Below are 26,773 nucleotides of genomic sequence, written 5' to 3'. Positions count from 1 at the left end.
CTGCTGAAGAAGGCACAAAAGGGCCTTACTTCCTGCTGCGGTTGCTCTCATTTCCTCTGGCCGTAAGAGAGAAAAACACGTCGATAAAACCCCATTTTTATCTGGCGACTTGATCTGAGACCCCCAGGAAGGCGCTGCCAACATAATTGCCGCATTTAAAGGTTATCGGCCAAATGTCGCCTCCATTTTTATCAAGCGGCTTTGAATGTGCGTGTCCTGTAATTGGCTGATTGACCGGCAAGCAATTCTTTCCCATGTTCAGGTGCTCCCATTCGACCATTTTGTGGATGCATCCTCCCCTCCAATTACAATAACAGCAATGTTCCAATGCTAACACTGAGCTGCAAGCAAAACAAGAAGACAGAAAAAGAGCAGAGAGCAGCAGTCATTAAGCCCAAATGAAGTGTGGAATTTCTCTTTGTGCTGACACATGAAAAAGGAGGCCCATTTACAGTCAGAGAAACTTGCGCTTGTCATCCCACACAGCAACAGCTGCTTGTGCTTGTGAGTCAGCGTGCGTCTCTACGGGCGCTTTGCAAGCAGGTGAGCGCCGCCGCCGCCTCCGCGGTTCATAGGAGGTCGTCTCCCAGCCCCGAGGCCAAGCTGCGAATCCGCTTGCACGCAGATAGTTCATCAAAAACAAAGCTGTCAGCAACATGCGGCAAATCCCATTGAGGCGCTTCTTACCTCACAATATACAGGAAGAATCGCAGCCAAACATGAAATGCACCTGTCACCTTCTGTGGGTATAAAATTGTTTATATGGAGTTCCCCGCTCTTCTGTCACTTTTTGCTTCTGGTTGGAGCTATCTGTTGAGACCAAACGGTTTAGCGACTTTGTCTTGTGATGTTTTTCAGGATTTGTGTTTTCTTTAAATCGAATGACTTTAACTGTGCTCATGAGATGACATGGGAAATCACGAGGGCCTACAAACATCTCACAAATACGATACAGAGAGCATCTGTTGCCAAAGCTCGAATCACAGCATAATCTACATTAAAAAATGATGAAGGTACACATTACTATTCAACCATAAACTACTGAGTTATGAGGCTGCATGTTAAAAAAAAAAAAGTAACTTACAGCTGACAGCTGACTTGCCCTCTCTTGCTCCCTCCCTCCCTTCCTCGCTCTCACTTACTCACTCTCCAATCATTTTATCAAAGCCATGCATGAACATGTTTGGATAGCCATTTCACGATCATGTCTGCATTTTTGGCGCACACATTCTTGTGTAGAAATTCAATGGAGTTCTCTGGAATCTCTTAATGCGATACTGCCCCCATACGGCAGATTTATAGTATTGCAAGCCGGATGCCCATTACGATTTTTTTAAAGATGTGTTTAAATACAAAAGCACTGCATTAGTCTCCGTAGGACAATCGTTGTGATCGTTTTTATTCAAGCAACAGCTTGATTAAAACCAAATTCCGAATTGTTGAAAACAAGTTCTCCCACCGCAGGCGAGCTCTGAGGCGAGTTCTGACAGGACGCTGACATTTTCAATGACGTCACTACGCATTAACGTCGAGATGGCGCACGCGGCCTAGCTCTTCCGATCGAACCGTTTCCATGACGTTTGAGCGAATCAGATTTGACCTTTTTATTAAATTGAGGGGAAGAGTAGAGAACGCCCCCCCCCCTCCTCTACATTAAGCAAAAATTACTAGACGTCAACAAAACAGGCAGACATCATTTTAAAAAGAGCAAGAATAGGATTTATTAGTCATGGAGGGTCTCTGACGGCTTAGCCGCTGCAGCTTGGCGTTTTACTGCTGGCCGTCGAGGCTCCTGACTTTCTCCAAGACAAGACGAACCACAAGAAGATGAAGAAACCTGCAGGGAGGAGGACCGGACGTGAAGAGCCGACGGAGGCCCAGCGAGGAGGACGCCGCCAATGTTTGCTTGCTCACCTTGCAGCGAGTTGAGAATGCAGAAGAGGTATTGGCCCACCGTGCTCAGGTGGCCGAAGGAGAAGAAGACCAGGCCCCAGGTGATGCCCAGCAAAGTGCTGACTCCCAGCAGCGTGCCGATGTTCTGCATGGCTCGCCCCCGCTCGCCCTGCCCGAACTGCGGCCGCAGTGCACAAACACACCATGCGTCTTTTTTGATGATTGAATCTATGCTCAAGAATAACAGTAGTGAAACGTCCTCATGACACGAAATTGATTCCGATTTGCACGTACCCGTTTCCTGTGCGGGAGGCCAATCAAACGTTGGACGGTCACCAGCAACATGACGAGATTGAAGGCAAACACGACGGCGAACACGCCCAGCGTGCTCGCCATCTTCAGCGCGCTCTCCCGCAGGTAGCATCTGCGCGCACGCCGCACCACCCGACCGTCAGCTCAACGCCGAGTTGCAAATTGCAGTCAAATCTGCTTACATTTGAGTGCTGTTGAGATCGGCGCTGTCCAGGGCCACGCGACCGTAAGCGCCGGGCTCCGTGAAGACCGCCACGGTCACGATGGCGGCGGGGAGACCTGCGGGCCAAGGAAAGGACGGACGGGCAAATCGAGTGGAACTGGAACTGTTGCTTTCATAAAACTGAACTTTGCAAGTTCTTGCTTAAAAATTATTTCTGTGAGATGGAGCAGCAAACTCATGACATTGGTTGCCATGACGACTTCTGTTTGATGCATTCTGTTGACTGGCCCAAATTATATTCGGTATGACGTGTTGATAAAAATGTACAACTGCTTTCTTAAAAGTATAAACATGAAATCGTTTGCTTTTGGGGGGGCGGATAAGATCCGCATGGACTCACTCCATCCGGCCAGGCCGAGCTTGAGCATGTATCTGCGGATGTAGATGTTGAAGACGCGCACGAGGAGCAGGTAGAGGTGGAAGCTCTCTAGCGCCATCCAGCTGAAGGTGGCCAGCAGGGAGTAGTGCAGCGCCAGGGCCATGTAAAAGCACGTGGAGTCGGACGACAAAGCCGCCGCGTGGCTGGACAGGAAGTGCGCGTTGAGCAGGATCAGCGCCACGGCCAGGTTGGCGTGCACCTTCATCGACACGTCCTCGCGGAGCTTCCTGTCACACGCAAACGCAATCATTTAGGCAAGATTATTATTTTTTTATCTGCCATGTAGCACTTTGAGATTTCTCCGAATATAAAGTGCATTATAAATATAATTTATTATTATTATTATTATTAAGATAAAATCTATCTAGTCAACTATGAATTTGATATTTTAAAAAATAGTTAAGTGGAGATAGTTTTCATTTAGGTGTTTTTTATTATTATTGGGGGGGGGGCAGGAAAAGCTATAAACTGCTGGGTAGAGTATCATCAAATGAAATTCTGGGCAGAGGAGAGTCCGTTTTCTGAAAGTTGCAAACTGTTTGAAAAGAAACATTTAAGAGATTCAAGTTGGACTTTTTCAGATCAAAGTGCTACATTTATATAAGATTAGATTTGCATATTTTTGAACGACCTTTCATGTTGCTGAGATGAAGATTTATTTGGGGGAAGACGATATACTTTCCAGAGGCACGTTGTGATTCTGCACGACTAAAGCGATAACCTAAAGTCCACACCAACCTTTTGACGACAAAGAGCAGCAGCGTGGTGACGAGGGCCACGAGAGAGAGGCTGCAGCCAATCACAGAGAGGTACGTCAGCACCGCCTCGTCGGTGTCCGAGAGGGGAGCGGACACCTGCGATGGGAAAAACAGCAACAGCTTTCAGGGCATGTCGATGGAATAGAATGAAGTCAAGACATTTGAGTTGGTCGGAAGGAGAAGAAGCCAGGGTAAGGTCAGCGGCTCTCAAGGGATGATGTGTTTTGTCGACTTTGACGCTTCTGAATGTCTGACCAAGAGGATGCCAAAGTAGGTCAGGTGGTCGCAGGAGCAGGTCACGTTACTCTGTCCGGGTTCCCAGATGGTCCAACAGCCGCTGCTGCTGAATGCTGCTTCGACACAAACGGATGGAAACTTGCTAACGTGTCAACTAGGGTTAGATGGCACACTCCGATATTACATCCTGTCCTTTCACATTCAATAGGCGGTGCTACTCACATTTGCTGGAGAAATTCAAGAAGACGCATCTGGGGCTTTGCGTTTCCTGTTGACCACATTTGCGTCCATTACGCATGCATGTACGCTGTCCATGTGCATTGTCATCCACCGTCCACTTACGTTGACAGTAACCATATTGACGGTGATGTTCACTCGCTCCCGGAGTCCTGAAATGCTTTTTCCGCGCACGCTCAAGCCGAGCAGCCTGTTCTGGTAGACTTCCTCTGAGGTGACATTCTGCAACGGTGGACAACAAACATTTGTTTGAATTCTTTTGAACGCTGGATTTATTTGATGAAACATTTGGACTGAATGTGTGTGCTGCTTTGGCTTTGAATGTGATTGGGTAACTGAGTTGTAAGAGGGTGTGCACACTTGTGCAACCCCTTTATCTCAGCTGTTGTTTTGACTTCCTCTCTTTTTCCACAGTTCATTAATATTATAAATCACTTTAATGATGGAAAAAGTTTGGAAGATTTCGATCGCAGAAGAACTGACATTTGAACAGGGGTGTGCAGACTTTTGATATCCTCGTAAAGTATTTCAACGAAGATGAAAGAATGTATCGCTTTTATGTTGTGTTTTAGTTCCTTTTGAGGCTGTATTTGTTTTTCAATTGCACTTTTCAAACTGCTACTGCATTTGAGACAATCACCGACATCTCTTCCTCTTGCGAAAGATTTATTTTTATTTTTTTTATGCTGTGTGTGCGTGCGTGTGTGACTGCAAACCAACCGTGTACTCCTGAGACACAACCGCCAGTGATTTCAAATCTGCTTCGTACGAATGTATCAAAATATATCTATCTATCTAATTTGGAGGTACTGCTGTTAAAAAGAAAGAAAAAAAAGCTGATTCAAGTAGAAGTCCTGATTCCACTCTTGAATTAAGTCAAAGTACATCTCAAACATGGACAAAACATGATGAAGCCTCCAAAACTATTTCCCTTGACTTTGAAATTGTGAAATTGAAATTGTGTACCCATATGGATCGAGGCCAGGTGACCATGCAGAATAACATGGTGTCGCTCAAGCTGGACAGGAAGTCTCCGGGCAGCCGGATGTTGACTCTGCTGTTATAGATGGCCGCGCCCGCTACGGCCTGCAATAAAGACCCCGAGAGCCATTATTGGTGCCGGCCCAGCTCGTTACAAGGCCAATGCTTACATGGTTGTCGCTAGCAGAGATGTGCAGGCCGGCGCGGCCTCCACCGGGTTTGAGCAGGAGGGCGACCAGCTGACCCACGCTTATGGACGTGGTCTCGTTCACCTCAATCTGCTCCAGCGACTGCTCCAGACGCTCAATTGCTCTTCACACAAAGAACAAAATCATCCACTTCTGCCATTCCTCATGCTTTTATGTAAATATTTGCCTAGGGAATTATACAGATGATGATTTTCTATAGTTACTTCTCAAGCCATGACAAGGCAACAGATTAGTAATTGTCCCAAAAAAAAAAGTTATTTCAAAATGGCAACAGTTTATTTTTTTAATCGGAGAGCAGACTAAAGGGCAAGAAGAAAATGATCGGAACTGTATACTTAAAACATACTCACTCAAAGTCAATGTTGGGTTTTCTGCTGCCCAGGATTGTGTTGACTTGCGCCATGCAACATTCAGCATCCGCTAAGCCTGTTGAAAACGGTTGCTGTGTAACTTGGGAATACAAATGCAACACAGGGTGTGTTGTGTGTTTTTTTTAAACCACTTCTGCCTTTAAAACTGCATTTGAAACAACTCCTAATGTTTGTCTTATGATCATAATAGTAAAATCAAAAACAACGCTAAGTGTCTCGAAAGCATGATATGAAACCCTAACCACAAATCCAGAGGCTACAATCTTGGACTGGAAATTTCATCCATGTTTTTTTTAACACTTTTGAAACACTAAGCCTGCCTTGAAACCCCATTTTGATATACTCATGCTGCAGTTCCTGCTTTTGCAGTTCCTGACTCTTGCTGAAAACTCACCTATTTGTAGGTATCTTCTTTTTCAAGGATTCATTCAAAGTACCACATAACATTTGACCCACTCTGAGTATACAGTACAAAGTGTGTTCAAACAGACAAAAAAAAAATCACTTACCTCTTCTGGGGCCAGAAACCTTGCAACTTTGGTAGATGTCTCCATTGTCACAATATGTTTCCAAAGCCTCCTTCTCATCCCGACCATCACTTGAATTCGGATTGTCCCCTCTAAACGTATCTTTACTGTTCTGAGGATCTCCATCACAACGCGCCAAAAGCGGAAGCAGCCAAACAAGGAGCCACCACTTCATCCTGACAACTGAAGATCATGAAGACTGCATCATAAAATCAAAAGTGAACATTGAAATCGTCATGTTCCATAGTCCGCAGGCCTCAAATGAGATCTTTCTGACCTCCAAAGCGAATCCTGAGATCCAGACAAGAGGACAATCGCATTAGAAATGGGAAGAAAAAAAATGCAAATGACATTGCGGCAACCAAAGAGGAAGTGGCTACAGACAAACAGCAATACCCGAAACCTCATATGAGCTCACATGACATCTTTACATTTTCATATGATGCCTACTGTGACCTTTTTTTTTCCTTTCATGCAACAAATACACTGTATCTTTTTTTTTTAAAAAAAAGTATAAATATATATATATATATATATATATATAAACAAAAGTCAACACAAAATAAAAATGAAGAACAATAAAAAAGGTAGATACTGTAGCTTTTTTTACACAACACATTTCAAACTACATGTATGTAGAACACACAAGGGAAAAATAAAGTGTGACAGATTTCTTTTGGTCATAAATGCAGAAAGCAAAGATTACATTGAGTAAAGTGACAGATGTTGTCCGTTAGTTAATAAGAATGATTGCATTTAGCTGAAACCTAAGGCCGCTTGTCTAATGTGTACTTTGATTTTCTAACTAAGAACCCATCCATACGAGAGCCCTTGGTGTTACCTAACTCGCGTTTCGTGCCGTTACGTCATATAACGTCATTTGTAAGCGCCAAGGGTTTAAAAAAAACTACAACTCCCAAACAACTGTTGGACTTTTTTTCTTCCGGACTCCCCACATACGAAAAGCTTCTCGAACTAGTTAGCGACATGTAGCTAAACACATAGCAAGTGTGTGCGTCAAGTTTTGTGATTATCGTGTGATGAAATGAGTGGAAAAAGTGTGTGGGGGGGAAAGAAAGAATAAAAGGAGCGACAACGTCGACTAGTGGACGCTGATTTCATGAAGCCTCGAGAAGTATTGCACAGGGCAGGGCTGTTTGCGCGTCTCTCTCTCTCTCTCTCTCTCTCTCTCTCTCTCTCTCTCAAAGCCCCCTCCCACAAGAGACACCGACCACGTTCAGTTTCAGGAATTTAATTTCAGATCACATATATGCTATGCGTTTACAGCTTGCCACAAAAAGTTGGTTCTTTTTTTTTTTAGCTTCACTGACTGCGCTTCTTCTCACCAGCACACTTGTGTTTCTTAAGCTGATACCTATGGGGGAATTGTTTATCGCACACACTGCAACTAAATGGTTTCTCCCCAGTGTGCTTTTTCATGTGTGACGTCAAAGCTCCTTTTAGAACAAATCGTTTGTCACAAACAGAGCATAAAAACTGCTTCTCCCCTGTGTGTCTTCTCAAGTGATGATTCAATCCTGAACGGTCGCTGAAGGTTGAGGTACAGAGTGAGCAGGCATAAGGTTTCTCCCCGGTGTGCGTTCTCATGTGCGTTCGCAATTGTCCCTTCACAGAGAATGGTTTACCACAAACTGAACATGCAAAAGGTTTCTCTCCAGTGTGGGTTCTTGTGTGCAATTTCAAATGGTCCTTGGTAGACAATCCTTTCCCACAGATTGAGCAGGGAAAGGGTTTTTCTCCAGTGTGTGTTCTCATGTGATTTGTTAAACTAATTTTTTGTGTGAATCCAAGTCCACAATCTGCACATTTAAAAGGTTTTTCCCCCGTGTGTATTCTTGTGTGTATTCTCAAATCTCCCTTTCTCGGAAATCTTTTGTCGCAAACCGAACAGGCAAAAGGTTTATGTCCATTGTGAGTACTCATGTGATCTGTTAAACTTATCTTTTGAGTGAATGCAAGACCACACACTGAGCAGGCAAAATGTCTCTCCCTGGTGTGTGTTTTCATGTGATGAACCAAGGCTGAGTGGTCACCAAATCGTGCAGTGCAGACTGAGCATGCAAAAGGTTTCTCACCAGTGTGTGTTCTCGTGTGCCTAATTAAGCTTCCCTTGACAGAGAAGCTTTTATCACAAACTGAACAGGTAAAAGGTTTCTCCCCTGTATGGGTTCTCATGTGGGTTATTAAGTGAATCTTTTGATTCACTCTCAAACCACAAAGTGCGCAGGCAAAACTTTTCTCTCCAGTGTGTGTTCTTGTGTGCGTTCTCACCTGTCCCTTAGTTGAGAATGGTTTATCGCAAACTGAACAGGAAAAAGGTTTCTCCCCAGTGTGGGTTCTGTTGTGCGTAATTAAATGTCCCTTGATGGAGAATCTTTTACCGCAAATTGAGCAGAGGAACGGTTTTTCTCCCGTGTGTATTCTTGTGTGTCTTGTTAACGAAGACTTGTTGCAAAAAGTTTTGTCACACTGAGAACATTTCACATGTTTTTTGCCAGTGTTTTTGTCATCTTCGGAGTGTTCATCATCCTCCTCATCGTCGTCATCGGTCTCAGCAGAGGGTGACGTAGCGTCACTGTCTGATAGCGGAGCCGAGACGTCGTGTGTTTGCGAGCCTTCGCGACACTCTCCATCACCTTCGCCATCTTCATCATTTTCAATCGTTACGACAGTCAACGGAGAGTTTGTGATGTCCGTCTCCTGCACCTTGTCGTTCTCCTGCTGCTTAGGATGGGCTTCACTATTGTCTGCAAGGACACAAGAAGACAAAACACGCTTTGGTAAAGACCAGCTTTGCTCAATTCTCACGGTGGCTGGCGCTGTTTAACATTAAAAATGAAGGCCAAGACTTATTTGCCAGAAATTGAAATCATTTGTGAAACACTTTGGTTGAAGCCGGATCTCGGAACCAGGCCTCTTCAGTCGTATGTGTGCCCTTTGTTGCATCATGTTGTCTTTGTTGCTTTGACAATACAAGGAGGAAAAGCGAATCTTTCAAAGGTAGGACATGGAGCAAGACGTGAGGATTTCGTTGAATGACGAACGTTGTTCCCAATCTACTCTCGTTACTTAACAAGTGAAAAGTGAACAAACCTGCTCTGTTGTGAAACACCTCGTCTTGATGCAACTTGAAAATAGCGTCGAGTAGTAGACGTAGTCCACCGTGGTCCTCTTTTGGTGGTCCGCAAACGTCCACCTTATACTCGTCTTTCACGCTTTTTGCGCACATTTTCACACGATACTCACAACAATTCACACTCACGCTTGATCTCTGGTCAGCGATGCCAACAAGTGCGTGTCTTTGTTAGCGGCTCCTTGGCTAGGCTAAGCTATACAAAGCTAAGCTAAACTCGCGTGAAAAAGCTTCTAGATGAGCCAAGATGAATTTATCCGGAGACGAGTTGGTCAGAAAAGTTTGCTGCTGTCGGTAATGATGAAGTTGCAGCTTTGGTGAATTCAGCACGGATTCTGGAACTCTAGTTACTCAAGCACGCTTTGAAGGTTTGTCTGAGTGACGTCAGACGTTCAACGCTTCTGCTTCTTCTTCGTCTTTTATTCGGCAGTTGTCCAACAAGTTTTGCTGCATCAGCACCATCTTCTGAACTGGAGAATCGACGCTGATTGGTTTAGCTCGGTGACGGGTGGGTCGATCCCTTTGCCCTTCACTTTGGTGGGCCCCTGAAGTTGGATTTGTATGTGCCACGTTTAGTACAGGGATATTTAATAGCCCACGCTAGAACGCATCCTGGGGAGAAACCTTACACATGCACGGTGTTTGGACTCACTCAAAAGATCAGTTTGAAGAATCACACGCGAACCCACACCGGAGAAAAACCTTTTAGTTGCTCAGTTTTTAAATCATCAGATGAGTGAGACGAGCTACGGTCAATGAAGTCATTTGTAAGATGTTGAGGGTCAGTCCATGTGATCCCGAATTAAACTACGACTCTCCAAACAGTGTTTTCCTATCTAGTACTTGTGGATATCTGGAATGTTCTTTGAGGACTTCGCAAAATTGAACACACATTTATATCTCAGGCAGGCTCGCGGAAAGGAGAGAACGGCTCAATCCTGACGCTTTAAAAACCCACCAATGAGAACAGGACATTGCCGCGCGTCATCCAACGGGAAAGCCATTACGTCTGTAGTGGGCGGAGCAAGGCATAGAGCGTAATCAAAAGAACATCACTGAGCTAAAACAAATAAGGCTCGACTCGCGCTTCGTTGAATAAGTCTTTCGCAATTTGTACAAACGGAATAAATTCCTGACGCTGGTCGTTCGTTACTACTTTACTGGAGGGGAAAAAAAATCATTCATTAAGCTTTCGAATCGTCCACGTCGATGCTTCTCCGGCTAACTTAGCTTATTATAGCACGCTAGTCGCTAGCACATTGCTAAAGAGCCAAGTGTGTGATGGTCGAGTGAAGATGTGGGCAAGAAGTGTGAAAGAAGAGTATGACGAGGGACTTTGTGGAACAAAGAAGGATAAAGAGCCACAACGTCAACTGCTGGAGGCTGTTTTCCACAAGCCTCAAGATGAACATGGAGCAGGTTGGTTCACTTGTGACAAGTGCTTGCTTGTTATTACTTCAAACGTGTCCGCAAAGATCGTTTTTCCGTGACGTCACGCACTTCTGAACACGTCACCATTTTTGCCTGTACCAAAGCGTGTCTTTTTTTCTTGTGTTCTTCAGATACCAGTGGAGAAAATCTTCAACCTGTGCAGCAGAAACAGCCTGAGACACCTCGATTTAAAGAGGAAGAGGAGCAAGAACCGGGTCACATCAAAGAGGAAGAGCTCGACGATGATATTAGAAGGTTCCCGTTGACTGTCATTGTAAAGAGTGAAGATGAGGAGGACCAATCCCACTGTGGAGTATCCCAGGCTGACAGCCTCTTAGCACCGCTATCGGATAGTGACGACATAATGTCCCACTCTTCTGTTGCTGATGAAAATGCTGAAGGTGACGTGACACGTCACACCAAAGACAAACGCTTGAAATGTTCTCAGTGCGACAAAACGTTTGCCAAAGAGTATTTGTTAAAAGTACACACCAGAACGCACACCGGTGAGAAACCTTTTACCTGCTCAGTGTGCGGTAAAAGATTCACTCAAAAGGGACAGTTGATAGGACACGCACGAACCCACACTGGGGAGAAACCTTTTGCCTGCTCAGTTTGTGGTAAAACCTTCTCTGAAAAGGGACATGTGAGAGTACACGCGAGAAGACACACAGGAGATAAACCTTTCCCCTGCTCTGTTTGCGGGAAGAGATTTGCTGAAAAGGGAAGTTTGATCAGGCACACAAGAACACACACAGGAGAAAAGCCTTTTGCCTGCTCACTTTGTAATGAAAGATTCTGTGTAAAGGTAGGTTTAACAAATCACCTAAGAAACCACACCGGTGAGAAACCTTTTGTCTGCTCCGTTTGCGGTAAAGGATTCAGTCAAAAGGGACATTTAATGACACATGCGAGGACACACACCGGGGAGAAATTTTTCGCCTGCTCGGTCTGCGGTCTCCGAGTAACTCAAAAGATTCATTTAACAACTCACATGCGGATTCACACAGGAGAGAAACCCTTCTCCTGCTTAGTTTGCGAGAAAAGATTCGCAGAAAAGGGAAGCTTGATGAGGCACACAAGAACACACACTGGAGAGAAACCTTTTGCCTGCGAAATTTGCGGTCAAAGATTTTCCGACAAGGGACATTTGAGAACGCACACGAGAACACACACTGGAGAAAAACCTTTCGCCTGTTCAGTTTGCGGTAAAGGATTTGCTGAGAAGAGAAACTTAAAAACACACTCGAGGACACACACCGGAGAGAAACCTTTTGCGTGCTCAGTCTGCACGTTCACTTTCATTGATCGTTCTGGCTTGAATAAACACATGAGGACACACACTGGTGAGAAACCATTTGGTTGCAGTGTGTGTGATGAACGCTTCAGTTTTAATTATCAGCTGAACAAACACAAGTGTGCTGGTAAGAAGAGCAACAAATGACATTCTAGATCGGGCGTCGGGAATCGATGGCTCTTTTGGGTGACGTTATTGAAAAGAATACTTTAGGACACTCCAAAACTCGTTGGTCTTAATTAAAATACATGCATTTAATTGTATCTAGCCTGCTGTTGCCTATTCTATTTCTATTTGGAATTGCCTTTCAAGATGACATGTCTGTTTGTGGTGTTGGAGTTTATCAGATACATTTCCCCCCAAAACACGACCAACTTCTATGTATGTCTTTTTCTTCTTTATTAAGCATTTTATAGCCGGTGCGACTTATAGTCTGGAAAATACGGTATTGTTGATCAAATATCTGACTAGTCTTATCAATGTGTTATTTACTATGATTAGTTAAGATCATTTGGCACCACTGGGGATTTTCAACATCTAATTGAGCTGCCATGAAATTAGAGGAAAAAAGAGACAGCACATGTGGCAAAGCAAGTTAAAATGCTAATGGCGGCTGTAAAATGCCACGGGAAATTTCATTGACCTTTGACCGGATAGATAGATAGATAGATAGATAGATAGATAGATAGATAGATAGATAGATAGATAGATAGATAGATAGATAGATAGATAGATAGATAGATAGATAGATAGATAGATAGATAGATAGATAGATAGATAGATATGCGCGGCGTGCTGTGTTACCTTGAAGTCCATTCCAGGTTGCAGGGGGGCCACTGGTTTTGCTGCTGCTGGTCCTGGTCGCTGTCCAGTTGGGAGCTCAGCGTGACGGTTTCAGTCTCGGCATCCAGCTTGAGCTGCAGGATGGATTGGACATGCAACGAGGCTGGGCGAGGCGAGACAGAGCACCAAAGTCTTGCTCCACTCGGGAACCCACGGACACCAGCTGGGCGCCAAAAGTCCCGCAGGCGGGCGTGCTGAGCGTCGCCCCACGTCTTCTTGTCCTCCATTGGTTTGTCGCAAAAGCCAGCAAACTCCTCCCACTCAGGTCCCAAGGATCTAATCTCTGCCAATGAGACGCCGCGTAGTCATTTGGTTTAGTTACAATAAATCAACCCTCAGGTTGCTTTCCGAGGCTGGAAGTCCCTCGTTTGGATGAGGGTCGAGTGGAGATGGCCTGGTCGATTGCACTGACCCAGCTTAGGAGTTACCTAGTTTATGATACAGTTGGGGGAAGTACGGCAACCTGCCGCTACAATAATAATACAATATTAAAGGATGTAAATGACATTAAAGATGCGTAACATTAGCGCAATACGGTTGACGGGAACTAGCTGTCTTTCGCTTTTCTATCTGGAAGACGAGGCAGTTCTGCTTCTTGCAGGTGTGGAGGTGCCATTACAAGTTGACAAAAAAGAACTCAAATGACTTGACCAAAGACATCGCGGAAAAATGATGATTGTTTTATTCCAGATGTGGCACTTTTATAGTTTGTAAAGCTTCATTTAGTGGCGCTCTTCCGGCCAGCACACTTGTGTCTCTTCACCTGGTCCTTCCGAGTGAATCTTTTCTCACACACGCCGCAACTGAACGGCTTCTCGCCAGTGTGTATTCTCGTGTGTGATGTCAAGTGTACCCTTTGAGTGAATCTTTTACCACACACCGAGCAGCTAAAGTGCTTCTCTCTACTATGCGTTCTCTTGTGTTCAATCAATCCGGAGCGATCGCTAAAAGTCAAGTTGCACACTGAGCAGACGACGGAGTTCTCTCCATTATGCATTCTTGTGTGTCTTACTAAACTTGCCTTTGCAGAGAATTTTCTACCACAAACTAAACAGGGAAAAGGTTTCTCTCCAGAGTGCGTTCTCATGTGTTTGACCAATTTGGAACGTTCACTGAAACTGAAAGTGCAGATTGAGCAGGTGAAGGGTTTTTCACCAGTGTGTATACTTGTGTGTGTTGTTAAATGACCCTTCATAGAGAATCTCTTACCACAAACTAAGCAGGCAAAGGGCCTCTCTCCCGTATGTGTTCTGTTGTGTCGTCTTAAATGACCCTTGATAGAGAAGCTTTTGCTGCATACTGAGCAAGTAAAAGGTTTCTCCCCAGTGTGTATTCTCATGTGAGTTGTTAAACCGCTCTTTTGAGTGACTCGAAGACCACAGACTGAGCAGGAAAAAGGTTTTTCCCCGTTGTGTATTCTTGTGTGTACGTTCAAATTTCCCTTATTGGCAAATCTTTTACCGCAATCTGAACAGGTGAATTGTTTCTCTCCTTTATGACTTTTAAGGTGAACTTTTAAATTCCACTTTGAACTAAATGTTTTTCCACACTGTTTGCATTTCAGGTGTATCTTGTCCGCACGACACGTCCGATCACTTTGGGAGCGACGACGATCATCATCAGTGTCAGGAGAGTGTGACGTCATGTCGTCATTTTCTGAAAGTGGAGCTAGGAGGCTATCTGATTGTGAGCTTCCACAGCGGTCTCCACTTTCCTCTTCATCATCGCCTTCACTCTTGATAATGACAGTCAGTGGAAACTTGGTGATATCAGCCTCCTCCTCTTCCTCTTTAAAATAAGGGGACTCAAGATGAAGGTATTCTTCATGGTCATCTGCAGGACACAAGAAAACATCCATAAGGTTTGGTCAAATCAAGCTTAGCTTTGTCCAAACTATTTCAGTAACTTTGTACTGGCACAATGTTGCTCATGTACAATCGTGAAGTTCAAGCAATGCGGTTCTTACAAAAATCAGCAAGTGTCAAGATGACAACTTCCTTTTTACGTCATGTGTTTTAGAGCGCCCCAAATTTGAGTAATGAATGAATATCGAATATCTATTTATTGAATGAGTGTTATGAGTGTCAGTCTCTCGTGACGTTATTCAGTCGCCCCAAATGCTCGACGTCCTAAACGAGGCTTTAATTGTGAAGTCAAACCGGTTTAAATATATAAAGTGATAAGTGAACAAACCCGGTCCGTGTAACTCAATTTGAGGCTTCTTGTAAGCATCCTCCAGTAGATGACGTTGTCGCTTGATCTCCTCTTTTGTTCCATAAAGTTCCACCTTGTACTCGTCTTTCACACCTTTTGCACACATAGTCGCGCGATATTGACACACTTTACATTTGATCGCTGCTTAGCGACAAACGCGTCTCTTTGTTAGCGGCTAACAAGCTAAGCTAAAATAGCTTTAGCCTGCAGCGAGACTAGTTACCCAGAACTCATAAATGAGCTTTAAGTCTAGTCGAGTAGTGATGCGTCGAAATGTGTCGAGTCCGTATTATAGAAATATTCCTTAATAAGGTGCAGTGCGGGGGAACAGTCTGCAAAGGTTGCAGCGGAAAAAAAAATCTCAATATCCAGGAAGTAATCCAAGCTCGTATCGAGGTCTGATTGGTTGGGGGTTTATGACGTCAAGGGAATCGTCACAGGAAAATCGATGGAAGTATTGTATTTTTTCCTGCTTTTCCCTGTACGTCACCTTCATTATTATACAATCAGTATAATTTTAAGTGACTTCAATGTGTCGTGTATATGACGCCGGAGCATCACCGAATCATCCTACTGAAAATAGCCCCTAATTGAAGTCGTCCACACAGTTCTCTTGCTCGCTGACAGCCACGTGATTTGTCCAAGTCGAGTTGCCGTACTACATTGGGTTGAGCCATACTTCCGCATATGGTTTGCTACGATAGCACATTAATGTCACTAAAACTTTTGTACTGAATTAGTACTGATCGTACTGCAGCCTCGACAGATGATAGTATAAACGTCATCAATCCAATATTTGTGTCCGAGCAAGGGCGGTGGGCTGTTCGTTAAAGATTCTCGACCAAGCTTAATAAATTGAGCTAAGATGCTAGAGAGAAGCCTTTGTTAGCGTCACGTCGCTCAGGAGAACGCGATGTGATTGTCGTGAGAAAATGTGTGCAAAACTTGTGAAAGAAGGAGAGTGCGAGGAAGACCTTCATCGGTCAAAAGAGAACGATGGACAAAGATTGGACACTGTTTTCAACCAGCCGAAATTACACAGAGCAGGTTTGTGCACGTACTCTCACTTGTTGCTAACTGCTAACTACTGCAACACCTGATTCCCCCTCCGATGATCAATAAAGCGTATCATAAACATGGTTAATGATCATTTGTTTCTACGTGACGGGCAAAGGTCGAACCATGTCTGTTTGTCTTGTTTTGCAGACGTCAGTAATTATCATCATCTAAAGCAGCAAATCCAAGAGGAGGAGCCAAATTTGTCACACTTCGTAAAGGAAGGATTGCCAGAAGTCCGTCACATGAAAGAAGAACAGGATGATGTCACCAAGTCTCCATTGACTGGTGTTATTGTGAAGAGTGAAGAAGGCGATGGAAACAACTTAAAACTAAAAAGCCTCTTTGCTTCATTATCAGAAGGTAACGACGTAACGTCACACTCGTACGGTGATAATGAAGAGGAACTCTCGAAAGATGAAAAGACACATCACGCAGACAAGAAATTCATCAAATGTTCTCATTGTGGCAAAATGTTTTCCAACAAGTTCTCATTGAGTAGACACACAAAAATACACACTGGAGAGAAACCGTTTGTCTGCTCAATTTGTGGTGAAAGGTTCTCTTTAAAAGCAGGTTTAACGACGCACACGAGAAGCAGACACAATGGAGAAAAAACCTTTGCCTGCTTAATTTGTGGGAAAAGATTCTTTTTAAAGACCGGTTTGAAGAGGCACACACGAACACACACTGGAGAAAAACCTTTTGCTTGCTCAGTTTGTGGGAAGAGATTTTCTTTAAAGGCAAACTTAACAACTCACACACGAAGCAGACACCGTGGAGAAAAAACTTTTGCCTGTGTAGTTTGTGATAAAAGATTCTTTTTAAAGACAGGTTTAGCAACACACATAAGAACCCACACGGGGGAGAAACCTTTTGTATGCTCAGTTTGTGGTAAAAGATTCAGTCAGAATGGGGACTTAAACGTACACAAAAGAACACATTCAGGAGAGAAACCTTTTACCTGCTCAGTTTGCGGCAAACGTTTCTCTTTGAAGACAAATTTAACAACACACACGAGAAGACACGATGGAGAAATGCCTTTGGCCTGCTCAGTTTGCGGCAAAAGATATATTGACAGAGGAGAACTGTTGATACACACAAGAACACACACAAGAGAAAAATCTTTTGCTTGCTCAGTTTGTGGTAAAAGATTCTGTAGAAAGGCAAGTTTAACAATGCATACAAGAACGCACACCGGCGAGAAACCTTGCACCTGCTCACTTTGTGGCTCAAGTTTCAGTGCGTGTTCAAATTTGACTCAACACGTGAAAACGCACACAAAGGAGAAACCTTATCCTTGCTTAGTTTGCGGTCGAAGATTCTCTCGAAGGTCAACTTTAAGAACGCACACAAGAACGCATGCCGAAGAAACAGACAAGAAGGTCATTGGAGCTGCAGAAAAAACGGAGCCTGCTTTGGAATCACGGACAGTGACGTTGAAATAAATAAACTCATTTTCAAATATAAGAAAAGTGTTCTCCTGGTTTTTCAAACGCTACAATCTGTACTATTGCAATAATACATTTGATTTGGGTGTCACCAAACTTTGAAATTAACAGCTAATACTTGGGTACAACAGGTGAAGCTCATTAAAATTGTTCTTATTATAATATTAAGTTCTTTAACAAGGCAGTAAACATAACTGGAGCAGGCAACAACTGGGTGGAGGACTAAAAATATTTTTTCAACCACACTCCAGCACAGTAGGTGGCGATAACGCGCCGCCTACTCACCAATAAACAAAGGAACGGAGCAAATGTGACGTAAGACTTGACGTGCCTGCTGGCAGCCATTTTGAAGACAGCTATAGCACACGCCGCAACTCGACGGAGCCAACCGTTCCTAGTTGGGCCGTTTCTCTTTTTTTTCCCCCCCTCTAACTCACCAAAGGATAACGTACGAACATGTCAACGGACCACTTTCAAACGAAGTACGCCTCCTTCATGGAGGTTCTGGTGAAAAGTACTATTACGGAAACCACCAAACTTTTCGAAACGGTGGTTGACGAATTAAAGGCAGAAATATCAAAGCTGAAGGCGGAGAACGAGGCCCTCAAACGTACAAACAGACAAAAGGCGGAAGCGAGAAGCTTTGCGATCACTGTTCCCGGCCAAAGAAGCCGTTCGACGATGCACGATTCAGCAGTTCAGTGTGGTGAGTTTTTTCCCATGCTTCTGTCTTCTCTAAATGCTAAAGAATAGTGTTTGATACTAGAGCTCCCCAAATGATGCGTAAAAGTCGTTTTGGTCGAAGCGGAATCCATTCCCTTCGAAGTGACCCTCATTGAGGGGTCTTTGAACGTAGCGCCGTGACGCTATATCCGTTGTTTTTCCGGTCGGCGAGTCACGACAGCCGTGTGTATTCCGAGCCAAACACCAAAGTCTACGCCATAAACCAAAATGCGTAAGTCTTCCAAGAGCAACCAAATCATATGTTCCTTATGTGCGCATTGTTTTCCAAATGCAAAGGCTTTTTGATACAACCTGTTTTAAACTCTATTTTCATCACTCGTACCCCCGAAAGTGCTTTCCCGAACAACGCAGCCCTCGAGAACGTTCAAATGCCAACTAGACCAGTTCAAGAAGTCAGCGAAATAAACATTTTGTTTCAAATATTTGCTGGGAAAAGATGACAGCCTTTCTTTCTGTTCAGGTATGATGGGGGGCGTTACGCAAGCAGCCGACATTTTAACTTTGTGCTTTCATTTATGAACCAAAATAACGCCTCGCATGGCTGTTAAAAACAAGAACTTTAATGTTAATTCTATTTGATTTCATCATTTCATCATTTGTTCAATACCAGTCACGATCGGATTGTTCATTATCGGGTTGCTTAGAACTTTCTCTAGGTAATGTCATCATATTTTCCTCGGTAAATATTGACTTGTGATTAAGAAGAGGGACATGGTAAGTCCTGTGAACAGAGTAGAATAAAGACAGCCGTAGTTTGGCATTGCAGACGATTAAGTGCCAAGAAGCAATTCTCTTGTAAATGACACAATTTCAGGTTTGTACTTTTGAAGCGTGTTAGATACCTTGTCTCTGAGATATAATAAATGCACTTGCAATCTTATTTACATGTTGTGTTACATGTTTGCAGACCTCGGCCAACTTTTTCTACTGGTGGAACCAGTGGGACAAATCCTAAATGACCAAGGCAAAGAGTGTAATGAAGAGGAAACGGTGTACCTTCTGCTCAACGACGATGGCGCTGCTGCAAAAGAAGGAAATCCCAGCCGCAAGACAGTTTCGCTTTCAAACCACAAGGTGCTCACATGGTTCTCAGGGGTGAGGTTGGGTTGCTTCAGTCAGGTTGACTCACGGTAGCCTTGGAACGAAGATCAATAAGAAATGTATAATATTAAGGATCGATGGTCTCCAAATTGAGAACAGCTTGTTAGCAAGTGTGTTGTCCTGGTTACAGTCTATTTAAATGCGCGTGTTCTGTTCTGATTTGGCGCTATATGAACAAAATTGAATCTTTTGTTTGTTTGTTTGACGTTTCAAAATGGTGTTAAATTTATTTTTCCCTCTTCTGTTTATTTGAAAGGATTCTGAAGCCGTATTGTGCGCAGTCGCAGGTGAGAAGTCAAAAGTGACACATTTTGAAAATGTTCTTGACAAATGTCTTACTCGCCTTTTCCTCTTTACCTTTTTTTATAGATCCACCAGCAGCATCTGCTCGTGGAAATGAAACCAACGGCCCTGAGATGGATCGGCAATGTTTAAATGAAGAGCTCAGAAGAAGCCATGGCACTCAAATGACCAAAGTTTACCCTGGTCCGGAGGTGGATCACAGTTCACGTGCGCTACAGAAAGACTCAATGGAGGGAGTAAATGATCTTAACTTAGTTGCTACAACAAAAGACAAAATGGAAGTCGTAGCCAACACTGGACAAATATTAGCTGGGTTGGGGAGCCGAGAGTCGGAGGAGTTTCAAAAGAAGCTACCGTCATTGGGGGAACAAAACACTCTGTTGGACCAACCGCCGGAAGAAGAGCAAATCAGATGTTTGACGGAAGATAAAACCAAGTGCGACGCACAAGAGCAAGTCAACCAAAACAGAAGAAAAAGAAAACAGCCCTCAGACAAAGTGAAACACCTGCCAAAGTTCCCGACGGAAACACTTTTGCTACCTTCGGCTGGCGCCGCATCGCACGACGGAGTGGAGAATTCATCTCTTAGTCCCACAGCTTCGTCACCTCCTCCCGGGGTACGTGAGAGCTCTGCGATGCTGCAGGATGCCATGCTACTGGTTGAAGCCATGGATCAGTCAAAGAATCGGACCCCCACAGGAGAAAACCGAGACCAGCGCACTCTCGATGGAAGCGACGAGGGCGCGCGAGAGGAGCCCGCAAACCAAACACTTTGTGACACTTGCCCAACAGAATCCAGCGATTGCCAATCTCCCACGAGCGTTCGTAGCCGCCAGCCAAAACTTGCTTCCTCTGACGTCACGCTAACGTCGACCGATACAGCAAGCAAGTCGCCCGAGCAGTGCTCGCCGGGCGTACTGACGGAAGCGGTCGAGATAACGGCGGGCTCGGGGCTGGTCCCCAAAAAGATTTTTGTTTTTTCCAAATCGCCCTCCACTCATCCACAAGGTACAATCGCCCCGCTGTCCCCGAATCAGATTTCAGCTGTCGTGTCCACAGTCGCCGCCGCCAAAAACAAGCCGCCATCGGAAAGTTCTCAAAGAAAAGATGACGGCAACTCTACGACGGCCGCTCCCCTCGTCACGTCGAAACCAACAAGCGGCTCAACGGAAAAAAGCTCTGCCTCGACAGTGTGCAAAAAAATTACAATTATAATCCGGAGAGCTGCAGATGTCGCCGCGAGCCCGCCGCAACTGTCCGAGGCACAAGTTGCACCTACTAACCAAAATCCGGTCGAACCTGTCGTCGTGATGTCATCGCCCCAAAACGCGGGTGTTCCAGTTACTTTAGATGACAAGGAAACGCCGTCGCTGAGCGATCAGACGTCCTATTTCTTCTCCCGCTTGCCATCTCCGCAACCGTCAGAGCCGACGAGCGTTTGCAAAAGTCCGGAAAAAACTCCCGCGGAACAATCGCCAGCCTCGCCGTTGTCGCAACCGACAGACGTTGGCGAAAATTTAGAACAAATGGCAACATTGTCCTCTGAGGGCGCGACGATAAACTGCCCCTCGCCATCGCCGCAACCGGAACCTTCGTCACAGCCGACCGGCATTTACGAAAGTTCACAACGACCTGCCGGGGAAGAGTCGGCCGCATCATCATCAGCAGCGGCAACGGCGAGCGGACCTTCCGAGAGTCTTCCGCTCGTTCCTGTAATCAGCTTGAAAAAGTTGTCCGATCTCGAAGTATCCACTGGATCAGTTTTGCTTTCACAATTGCTTCCTCACCAAAGGGAATCTGAAGTTGTCCCGCCGGACAGCAGCGAGCAGGCGTCGCAAACGCCAATCTGTCCATCGGCCTCATCAACAGCAGTTGCCGAAACTTCAAACGTCTCCGAGACGTTGCCGTGCTCGACTTTGAAAGAGGCACCAGACTTGGAGAAAACAATCGTGGACTTTAACACGGTTGATTTTCCAACTGTATGTGACCGATTGTGTCAAAGTTTGTGTCTGGATGAGGACGTCGTCACCGCTGCAAAATTCCCCGTCATCCTCAAGGACAGATGTGATCCTCATTTGCAAATGAGCAAAACTCAGTTCCTCGCACAGTTGTCCGTGACACCTGTCATCCAAAACGCCCAGAAGGTATGAGTTACTGGTCTTAGGTTTGGCAATTAAAAAGGGAAGAAAAGCTGAAAAAGAAAAAAAAAAAAACACGCAACGCCTGACTAACATGCTATTTTCTTGTGTTGTGTAGATGTTGACCAGTGAGTCTGCAGATGCCCAAGGTTCCTGTGAAGAGACCAGCACAGACCACAGGACTAAACCACAGAGGATGTCCTTTTTGGCCCGTCTGGGAATTCACCTGAGAACACGCTCGCAAGCTAAAGGAGCAGAAACAAATCCACAGCCACTTCGAGAAAAAATGTACAGCGCCAAGAAGCCAAGATTGGAGAATGTTAGTACAAATGAACAGGGGTCTAGCCATGAGCCTATTCCTGGGCCAGAAAGGGACTTTTGTCAAGTAAGTCCAGATATCAATTACCCTCACAGTCTGACTACATTTGAGCCCGTGTCTGTCATCCCCCGCAAACCCATCGTCAATTTGTGTAGGTTAGCGCTTAAAGATGCTACGGACGGCGTAGCAATTGTCGAAAGAAACCTAAGGCCAACAACAAAACACGCATTGGACAGCCTAAAATCGGGACATACTATTGAATGCGATTCAATAAATTCCATCGCTGAAAATTCTGCAAGTAAACCATCCGAATCAGGTCCACGTTCAAATTCGACTACGGCTGACCTAACGACGGCTAAATTAGCCCTGCTTCGTGATTGTACGTCCAATCACGTTGTCTCTGGAGATTCTTCTCTGAGTCCCGGGTCAGCTTTGCCTCAAGACGAACCTGGTGCGAGACACCCCGCTGCCATCACGACAGAGCCCAGCGCGAGTCGGGATACGGAAAGCTCCAAAAAGTCGGGAGCCGCCACTAAAGCCATCAGCGGCCCTCTGATGAGCAAATTCCCGGCCGAGAATCGTAAGAGCTCCGTCGGTCCGACTGCTTGCGCTCTCAATCCCAACGATCCCAGACCCTCCACTTGCGACCCTCTCGGTGGTTGCGACTTCTCAAAAGGAGAAGAAACCTCAAAACTCGACGAGTCCAACTGGTCGCTGAGGAAAACCCCCCAAATGCCCAAATGGGTTCAAAGCGCTGGCGCTTCAAATAAGACCGGGGAAAGCATTGGCAACGAGCCGAGACTCAATCTAAAATCTCCCGTGCAAGAAAACAACACCAAGATGCAGAATAGCAAAGCAGCAAGAGCCAAGCACGTGCTGAAAGATGCGCAAACCAAAGTGCAGAGAGCTAAGCAGCTCATGAACCATCGTAGCGGCGGCACCGCGGAAAACAAACCGCTTTGCCCTTCTCCCAAAGTGCGAGTTAGCAAAAGCGTGCACGTCAGAGGTCCGACCGTCGTGGCGCCCGCGCAGCCTCGATCCGTCGTGGGTAAGAAGCTGCTGAAGAACCAGTGCGAGGAATGCGGCCGTGTCCTTAGCAGCGGCGCTGCCCTGGAGAGCCACCTCAGTCTCCACACGGGTCACAGACCCTTCTGCTGCACGCACTGCGGGAAAAGCTTTCCCGACGCCAAGGGTCTCAAACGGCACGGCATCGTCCATCGCAACGGCCGGCTCCATATCTGCCAGCAGTGCGGCAAAGGCTTCGTCTACGGTTTTGGCCTCAACAAACATCTCCAGATGGTCCACGGCAAACATAAGCCCTTTGTCTGCCAGCTCTGCAACAAGGCCTTCTTCACAAAGCGAGACGTGGAGATCCACATACGGACCCATACGGGGGAGAAACCGTTCCACTGCCATTTGTGCGAAAAGAGATTTGTGAGGAGTGTGGAACTCAACGCGCACCTGAGGTGGCACAGTGGCGAGAAACGCCACTGGTGTCCCTATTGCGGCAAAGGATTTTTCGACCAGAACAACCTGAAGAGACACAAGTACATCCATACGGGAGAGAAACCGCATTCTTGCCCTTATTGCCCCAAACACTTTACACAGTCTGGACACTTGAAGAAGCATGTTAAAAATGTACATAAAGTGCAATGAGGGAGGGAGGGAGAGAGTGTCAACTTTTCTTTATGTTTTGTTAAGTACAAATGTCTCTTGTGTTTGGGTCCTATATGTATTGTAACAATGTGAATATCTGTCAAATAAGCAATGACGTTGTCTGTGTTGTCTCTTAAATGTTTGCGTAAAAACGGACAAGTGTCAGCTGATGAATTGTACTTCATGTGAAATACTATAAAAGAATCAAATCAACAAATCTTTCCTAAAATATGCTCATAGGAAAATGCTTTTCTATTGGGAATAATAAATATTCTCTCAACAGCTTGGTTTGTTTTTCTTTCTTCGATGCTGTGTGTCATGACTGTTATTCATTTCATTGACTTTGAGTATGTTTTGACAAAAGTTCAGCAGGAAGGTGAATTTGATTCATTACATTTTGGGGATTGGACAAAATGGCTGGACGGTCCAGAAAATGTCTTTTAGCAATTGTGAAAAACGGAACTAGATTCACAACGTTTTTGGTTTCTTGACAAATACAAATATGAAACACTTCGAGCTCTTTCTACATCGAATTGGACCTTAAAAAAAGGGGGAAGTTGAGTCCCTCTTGGAGGGAGGCTCGCAAAGAATTCTGGGACGTTGCTGTCCTACTGCCGAACCAAGAACGCTTGGTTGCTTCAAATCTAAAGCCACGCCAGATGGATGAAAAAACTGTTGTTGAATTGGTACCGAACGCCATGGATACTCAAAATAGACCGTTCATCACTATTGCACTTCAACATAATTGTTGAATGTTCGTGCCTGCGTCAAGTCGTCTCTCGAAGACTCACGAGCTAGCTTAGCTCGCTAGCCGCTAACAAAGAGACGCGTTTGTTAGCAACAACACCACGCTAATCAGAGATCAAGTGTGAGCGTAAGGCGTTGTGGTGGACCTTTGGAAATGTGGACAAGAAAGACCGAGGACTATAAGGAGGAACTTTCTGGAACAAAAGAGGAAAACGACCCACAACGTCTACGAAGGCAGCCTCGAGATGTCATCCAAAGTGCAGGTTTGTTCACTAGACACAAAACAATTGGGCTTTAGCCAACCAATGCTTGCTTTTATTTCGTTGGATTGTATCTGTTCACGATAAGGTTTTGTTTTGACAATCGGAAATGGCTCAGCTGTCATACGTGACACGACAAGGACCAAATAATACCAGCATCGCAGCACACAAAGCATTTGTCATATTTAGGAGTATTGATATCAAGTTCATTTGTGTAACAGACTGAATTCATCTTGTTGGTCAAGCAAACGCTGAATGAACAATATTACACAGCATTAAAGGTACAGGGTGAAATTTGAGTTCACAAAACTTCTTGTCTTCTCGCGTCCTACAGACGCCATTGAAGATGTTCGCCCGGACGGACATGAACAAGAGGACCTGCACATTAAAGAGGAGGAGGAGGAAGAGTCCCTCAGCGTTAAAGAGGAAGAGGAAGATGAGCTCCACTACAATAAAGAGGTGGAAGAGGACCCGGATAGCCCCTCCATCAAAGAAGAGGAGGAGGAGGACATTGTCAATTTGCCATTGACTGTTGTCTTTTTGGAGAGCGATCATGATGACCAAGGTCTAAGTGAGAAGAACAGGGGAGTGACACTTCGAAGCAGCCGCAACAAGCAACACATGACGATAGAAGGTGATGAAGACCACTGCAGAGGATCACGAGCTGACAGCCTCTTTGCTCCGCTATCAGATAGTGACGACATGTCCTCACACTTTACGGAAGATGTTGATGATGATGATAATGACGATGACTATGAAGATCAGGAGGAGGAGGAGGAGGAGGAGGAAGAATACTTAAAAACTTATATGACATGTCCAAGTGACAAAAAACACTGGAAATGTTCAGAGTGTGGGAAAATATTAAGTACCAAGCGGGTTTTGAAAGAACACATGAGAATCCACACTGGAGAGAAACCTTTTGCCTGCTCGGTTTGTGCGCAACGATTTTCTTTTCGGGAAAACTTGAAAATACACACAAGGACACACACGGAGGAGAAACCTTTTGAGTGCTCATTTTGTGGTAAAAGATTTACTCAAAAGACAAATTTAAAAAAACACACAAGAACACACACGGAGGAGAAACCTTTTGTTTGCCCAGTTTGTGGTAAGAAATTTACACAGAAGTCAAATTTAACAACGCACACAAGAACACACACTGGAGAAAAACCTTTTGCCTGCTTGCTTTGCGGTCAACGATTCTCTGTCAGGGGGAACTTGAGAAGACATACAAGAACACACACCGGAGAGAAACCTTTTGTCTGCTCGGTTTGTGACCAAAGTTTCTCTACAAAGCCCAATTTAACGAGACACACGAGAACGCACACGGAGGAGAAACCTTTCGCCTGCTCATTTTGTGATGAAAGATTCAATTTACAGACCAGTTTAATCACGCACACTAAAACGCACACTGGACAAAAAACATATGCCTGCTTGGTTTGCGATAAAAGATTTTCCGTGAGGGGAAACTTAACAAGACACGCAAGAACGCATACTGGTGAGAAACCCTTTGCCTGCTCGGTTTGTGGTCAAAGAATGTCAACAAAGGCAAATTTGACAACACACATGAGAAAACACACTGGGGAGAAACCATTTAGTTGCAGTGTCTGTGATAAAAGATTCTTAAGTAAGGCTTATGTTACCAGGCATAAGTGTACTGGTGAGAACAGCAGTGATCATTGATGCTATCTAATAGGCTGAAAAATGATTATAGTGATCTGGGAAGCGCAATGTGATCCAGAGTAAAATAGGACAGTGTATTTTTCCAAAATGTCAAGATGTTAAATCAATAAATTAATCAATGCCAAAAGACCCTTGGTCTCGTTTTCTCTATCACTGTAGGGAGTGTTACTTGCGTTATTTCAAATCTTCGGCGTCAGTAGTGCTGCTCTTTCAGTCATTCAGGATGTGAACCACTTTTAGGGCAGAATAAAT

At 44.8% G+C, this 26,773-nt stretch overlaps 7 protein-coding genes across 10 annotated transcripts; 4 read left to right on the top strand and 3 right to left on the bottom strand.

Moving 5' to 3' along the window:
• Positions 1–1,696: 1,696 nt before the first annotated feature.
• On the bottom strand, positions 1,697–6,549 carry LOC133152692 (adhesion G-protein coupled receptor G5-like). Its single transcript, XM_061276525.1, has 14 exons — positions 6,405–6,549; positions 6,110–6,326; positions 5,580–5,655; positions 5,191–5,332; positions 5,006–5,125; positions 4,145–4,261; positions 4,025–4,070; positions 3,821–3,915; positions 3,546–3,661; positions 2,769–3,034; positions 2,388–2,484; positions 2,188–2,317; positions 1,915–2,071; positions 1,697–1,837 (listed from the first exon to the last, which is right to left on the bottom strand). Exons 2-14 carry the CDS (start codon positions 6,300–6,302, stop codon positions 1,749–1,751), a joined length of 1,644 nt encoding a protein of 547 aa, XP_061132509.1. The 5' UTR covers positions 6,303–6,326; positions 6,405–6,549; the 3' UTR covers positions 1,697–1,748.
• An 814-nt stretch (positions 6,550–7,363) lies between these two features.
• Positions 7,364–9,685, bottom strand: LOC133152694 (gastrula zinc finger protein XlCGF57.1-like). The gene is made up of 2 exons (XM_061276526.1): positions 9,242–9,685; positions 7,364–8,895 (listed from the first exon to the last, which is right to left on the bottom strand). The coding sequence occupies exons 1-2, from the start codon at positions 9,375–9,377 to the stop codon at positions 7,451–7,453; spliced, it is 1,581 nt and encodes a 526-aa protein (XP_061132510.1). The 5' UTR covers positions 9,378–9,685; the 3' UTR covers positions 7,364–7,450.
• A 619-nt stretch (positions 9,686–10,304) lies between these two features.
• Positions 10,305–12,393, top strand: LOC133152698 (gastrula zinc finger protein XlCGF57.1-like). The gene is made up of 2 exons (XM_061276534.1): positions 10,305–10,700; positions 10,844–12,393. Exons 1-2 carry the CDS (start codon positions 10,577–10,579, stop codon positions 12,154–12,156), a joined length of 1,437 nt encoding a protein of 478 aa, XP_061132518.1. The 5' UTR covers positions 10,305–10,576; the 3' UTR covers positions 12,157–12,393.
• Positions 12,394–13,511: 1,118 nt separating this feature from the next.
• On the bottom strand, positions 13,512–15,445 carry LOC133152710 (gastrula zinc finger protein XlCGF52.1-like). Its single transcript, XM_061276552.1, has 2 exons — positions 15,046–15,445; positions 13,512–14,685 (listed from the first exon to the last, which is right to left on the bottom strand). Exons 1-2 carry the CDS (start codon positions 15,170–15,172, stop codon positions 13,571–13,573), a joined length of 1,242 nt encoding a protein of 413 aa, XP_061132536.1. The 5' UTR covers positions 15,173–15,445; the 3' UTR covers positions 13,512–13,570.
• A 278-nt stretch (positions 15,446–15,723) lies between these two features.
• LOC133152700 (zinc finger protein OZF-like) lies at positions 15,724–17,591 on the top strand. Its single transcript, XM_061276536.1, has 2 exons — positions 15,724–16,113; positions 16,273–17,591. Exons 1-2 carry the CDS (start codon positions 15,999–16,001, stop codon positions 17,568–17,570), a joined length of 1,413 nt encoding a protein of 470 aa, XP_061132520.1. The 5' UTR covers positions 15,724–15,998; the 3' UTR covers positions 17,571–17,591.
• A 305-nt stretch (positions 17,592–17,896) lies between these two features.
• Positions 17,897–24,116, top strand: LOC133152677 (mucin-5AC-like). Of its 4 annotated transcripts, none has more exons than XM_061276493.1 (5): positions 17,897–18,279; positions 19,225–19,391; positions 19,675–19,705; positions 19,788–21,865; positions 21,978–24,116. In XM_061276493.1, the coding sequence occupies exons 1-5, from the start codon at positions 18,030–18,032 to the stop codon at positions 23,832–23,834; spliced, it is 4,383 nt and encodes a 1,460-aa protein (XP_061132477.1). In that variant the 5' UTR covers positions 17,897–18,029; the 3' UTR covers positions 23,835–24,116. The 4 variants fall into 4 exon arrangements, with proteins under 4 accessions (XP_061132477.1, XP_061132478.1, XP_061132480.1 ...); XM_061276494.1 differs by lacking the exon at positions 17,897–18,279 and adding an exon at positions 18,335–18,528; XM_061276496.1 differs by lacking the exon at positions 17,897–18,279 and adding an exon at positions 18,540–18,777.
• Positions 24,117–24,402: 286 nt separating this feature from the next.
• LOC133152697 (zinc finger protein OZF-like) lies at positions 24,403–26,650 on the top strand. Its single transcript, XM_061276533.1, has 2 exons — positions 24,403–24,844; positions 25,176–26,650. The coding sequence occupies exons 1-2, from the start codon at positions 24,736–24,738 to the stop codon at positions 26,519–26,521; spliced, it is 1,455 nt and encodes a 484-aa protein (XP_061132517.1). The 5' UTR covers positions 24,403–24,735; the 3' UTR covers positions 26,522–26,650.
• The last annotated feature ends 123 nt before the right edge of the window (positions 26,651–26,773 follow it).

Source organism: Syngnathus typhle, linkage group LG4 (genome assembly GCF_033458585.1).
Source record: "Syngnathus typhle isolate RoL2023-S1 ecotype Sweden linkage group LG4, RoL_Styp_1.0, whole genome shotgun sequence".
Lineage (NCBI taxonomy): Eukaryota > Metazoa > Chordata > Actinopteri > Syngnathiformes > Syngnathidae > Syngnathus > Syngnathus typhle.
The sequence above is the reverse complement of the archived record's forward strand: the minus strand, read 5'-3'. Positions and strand labels throughout refer to the sequence as shown.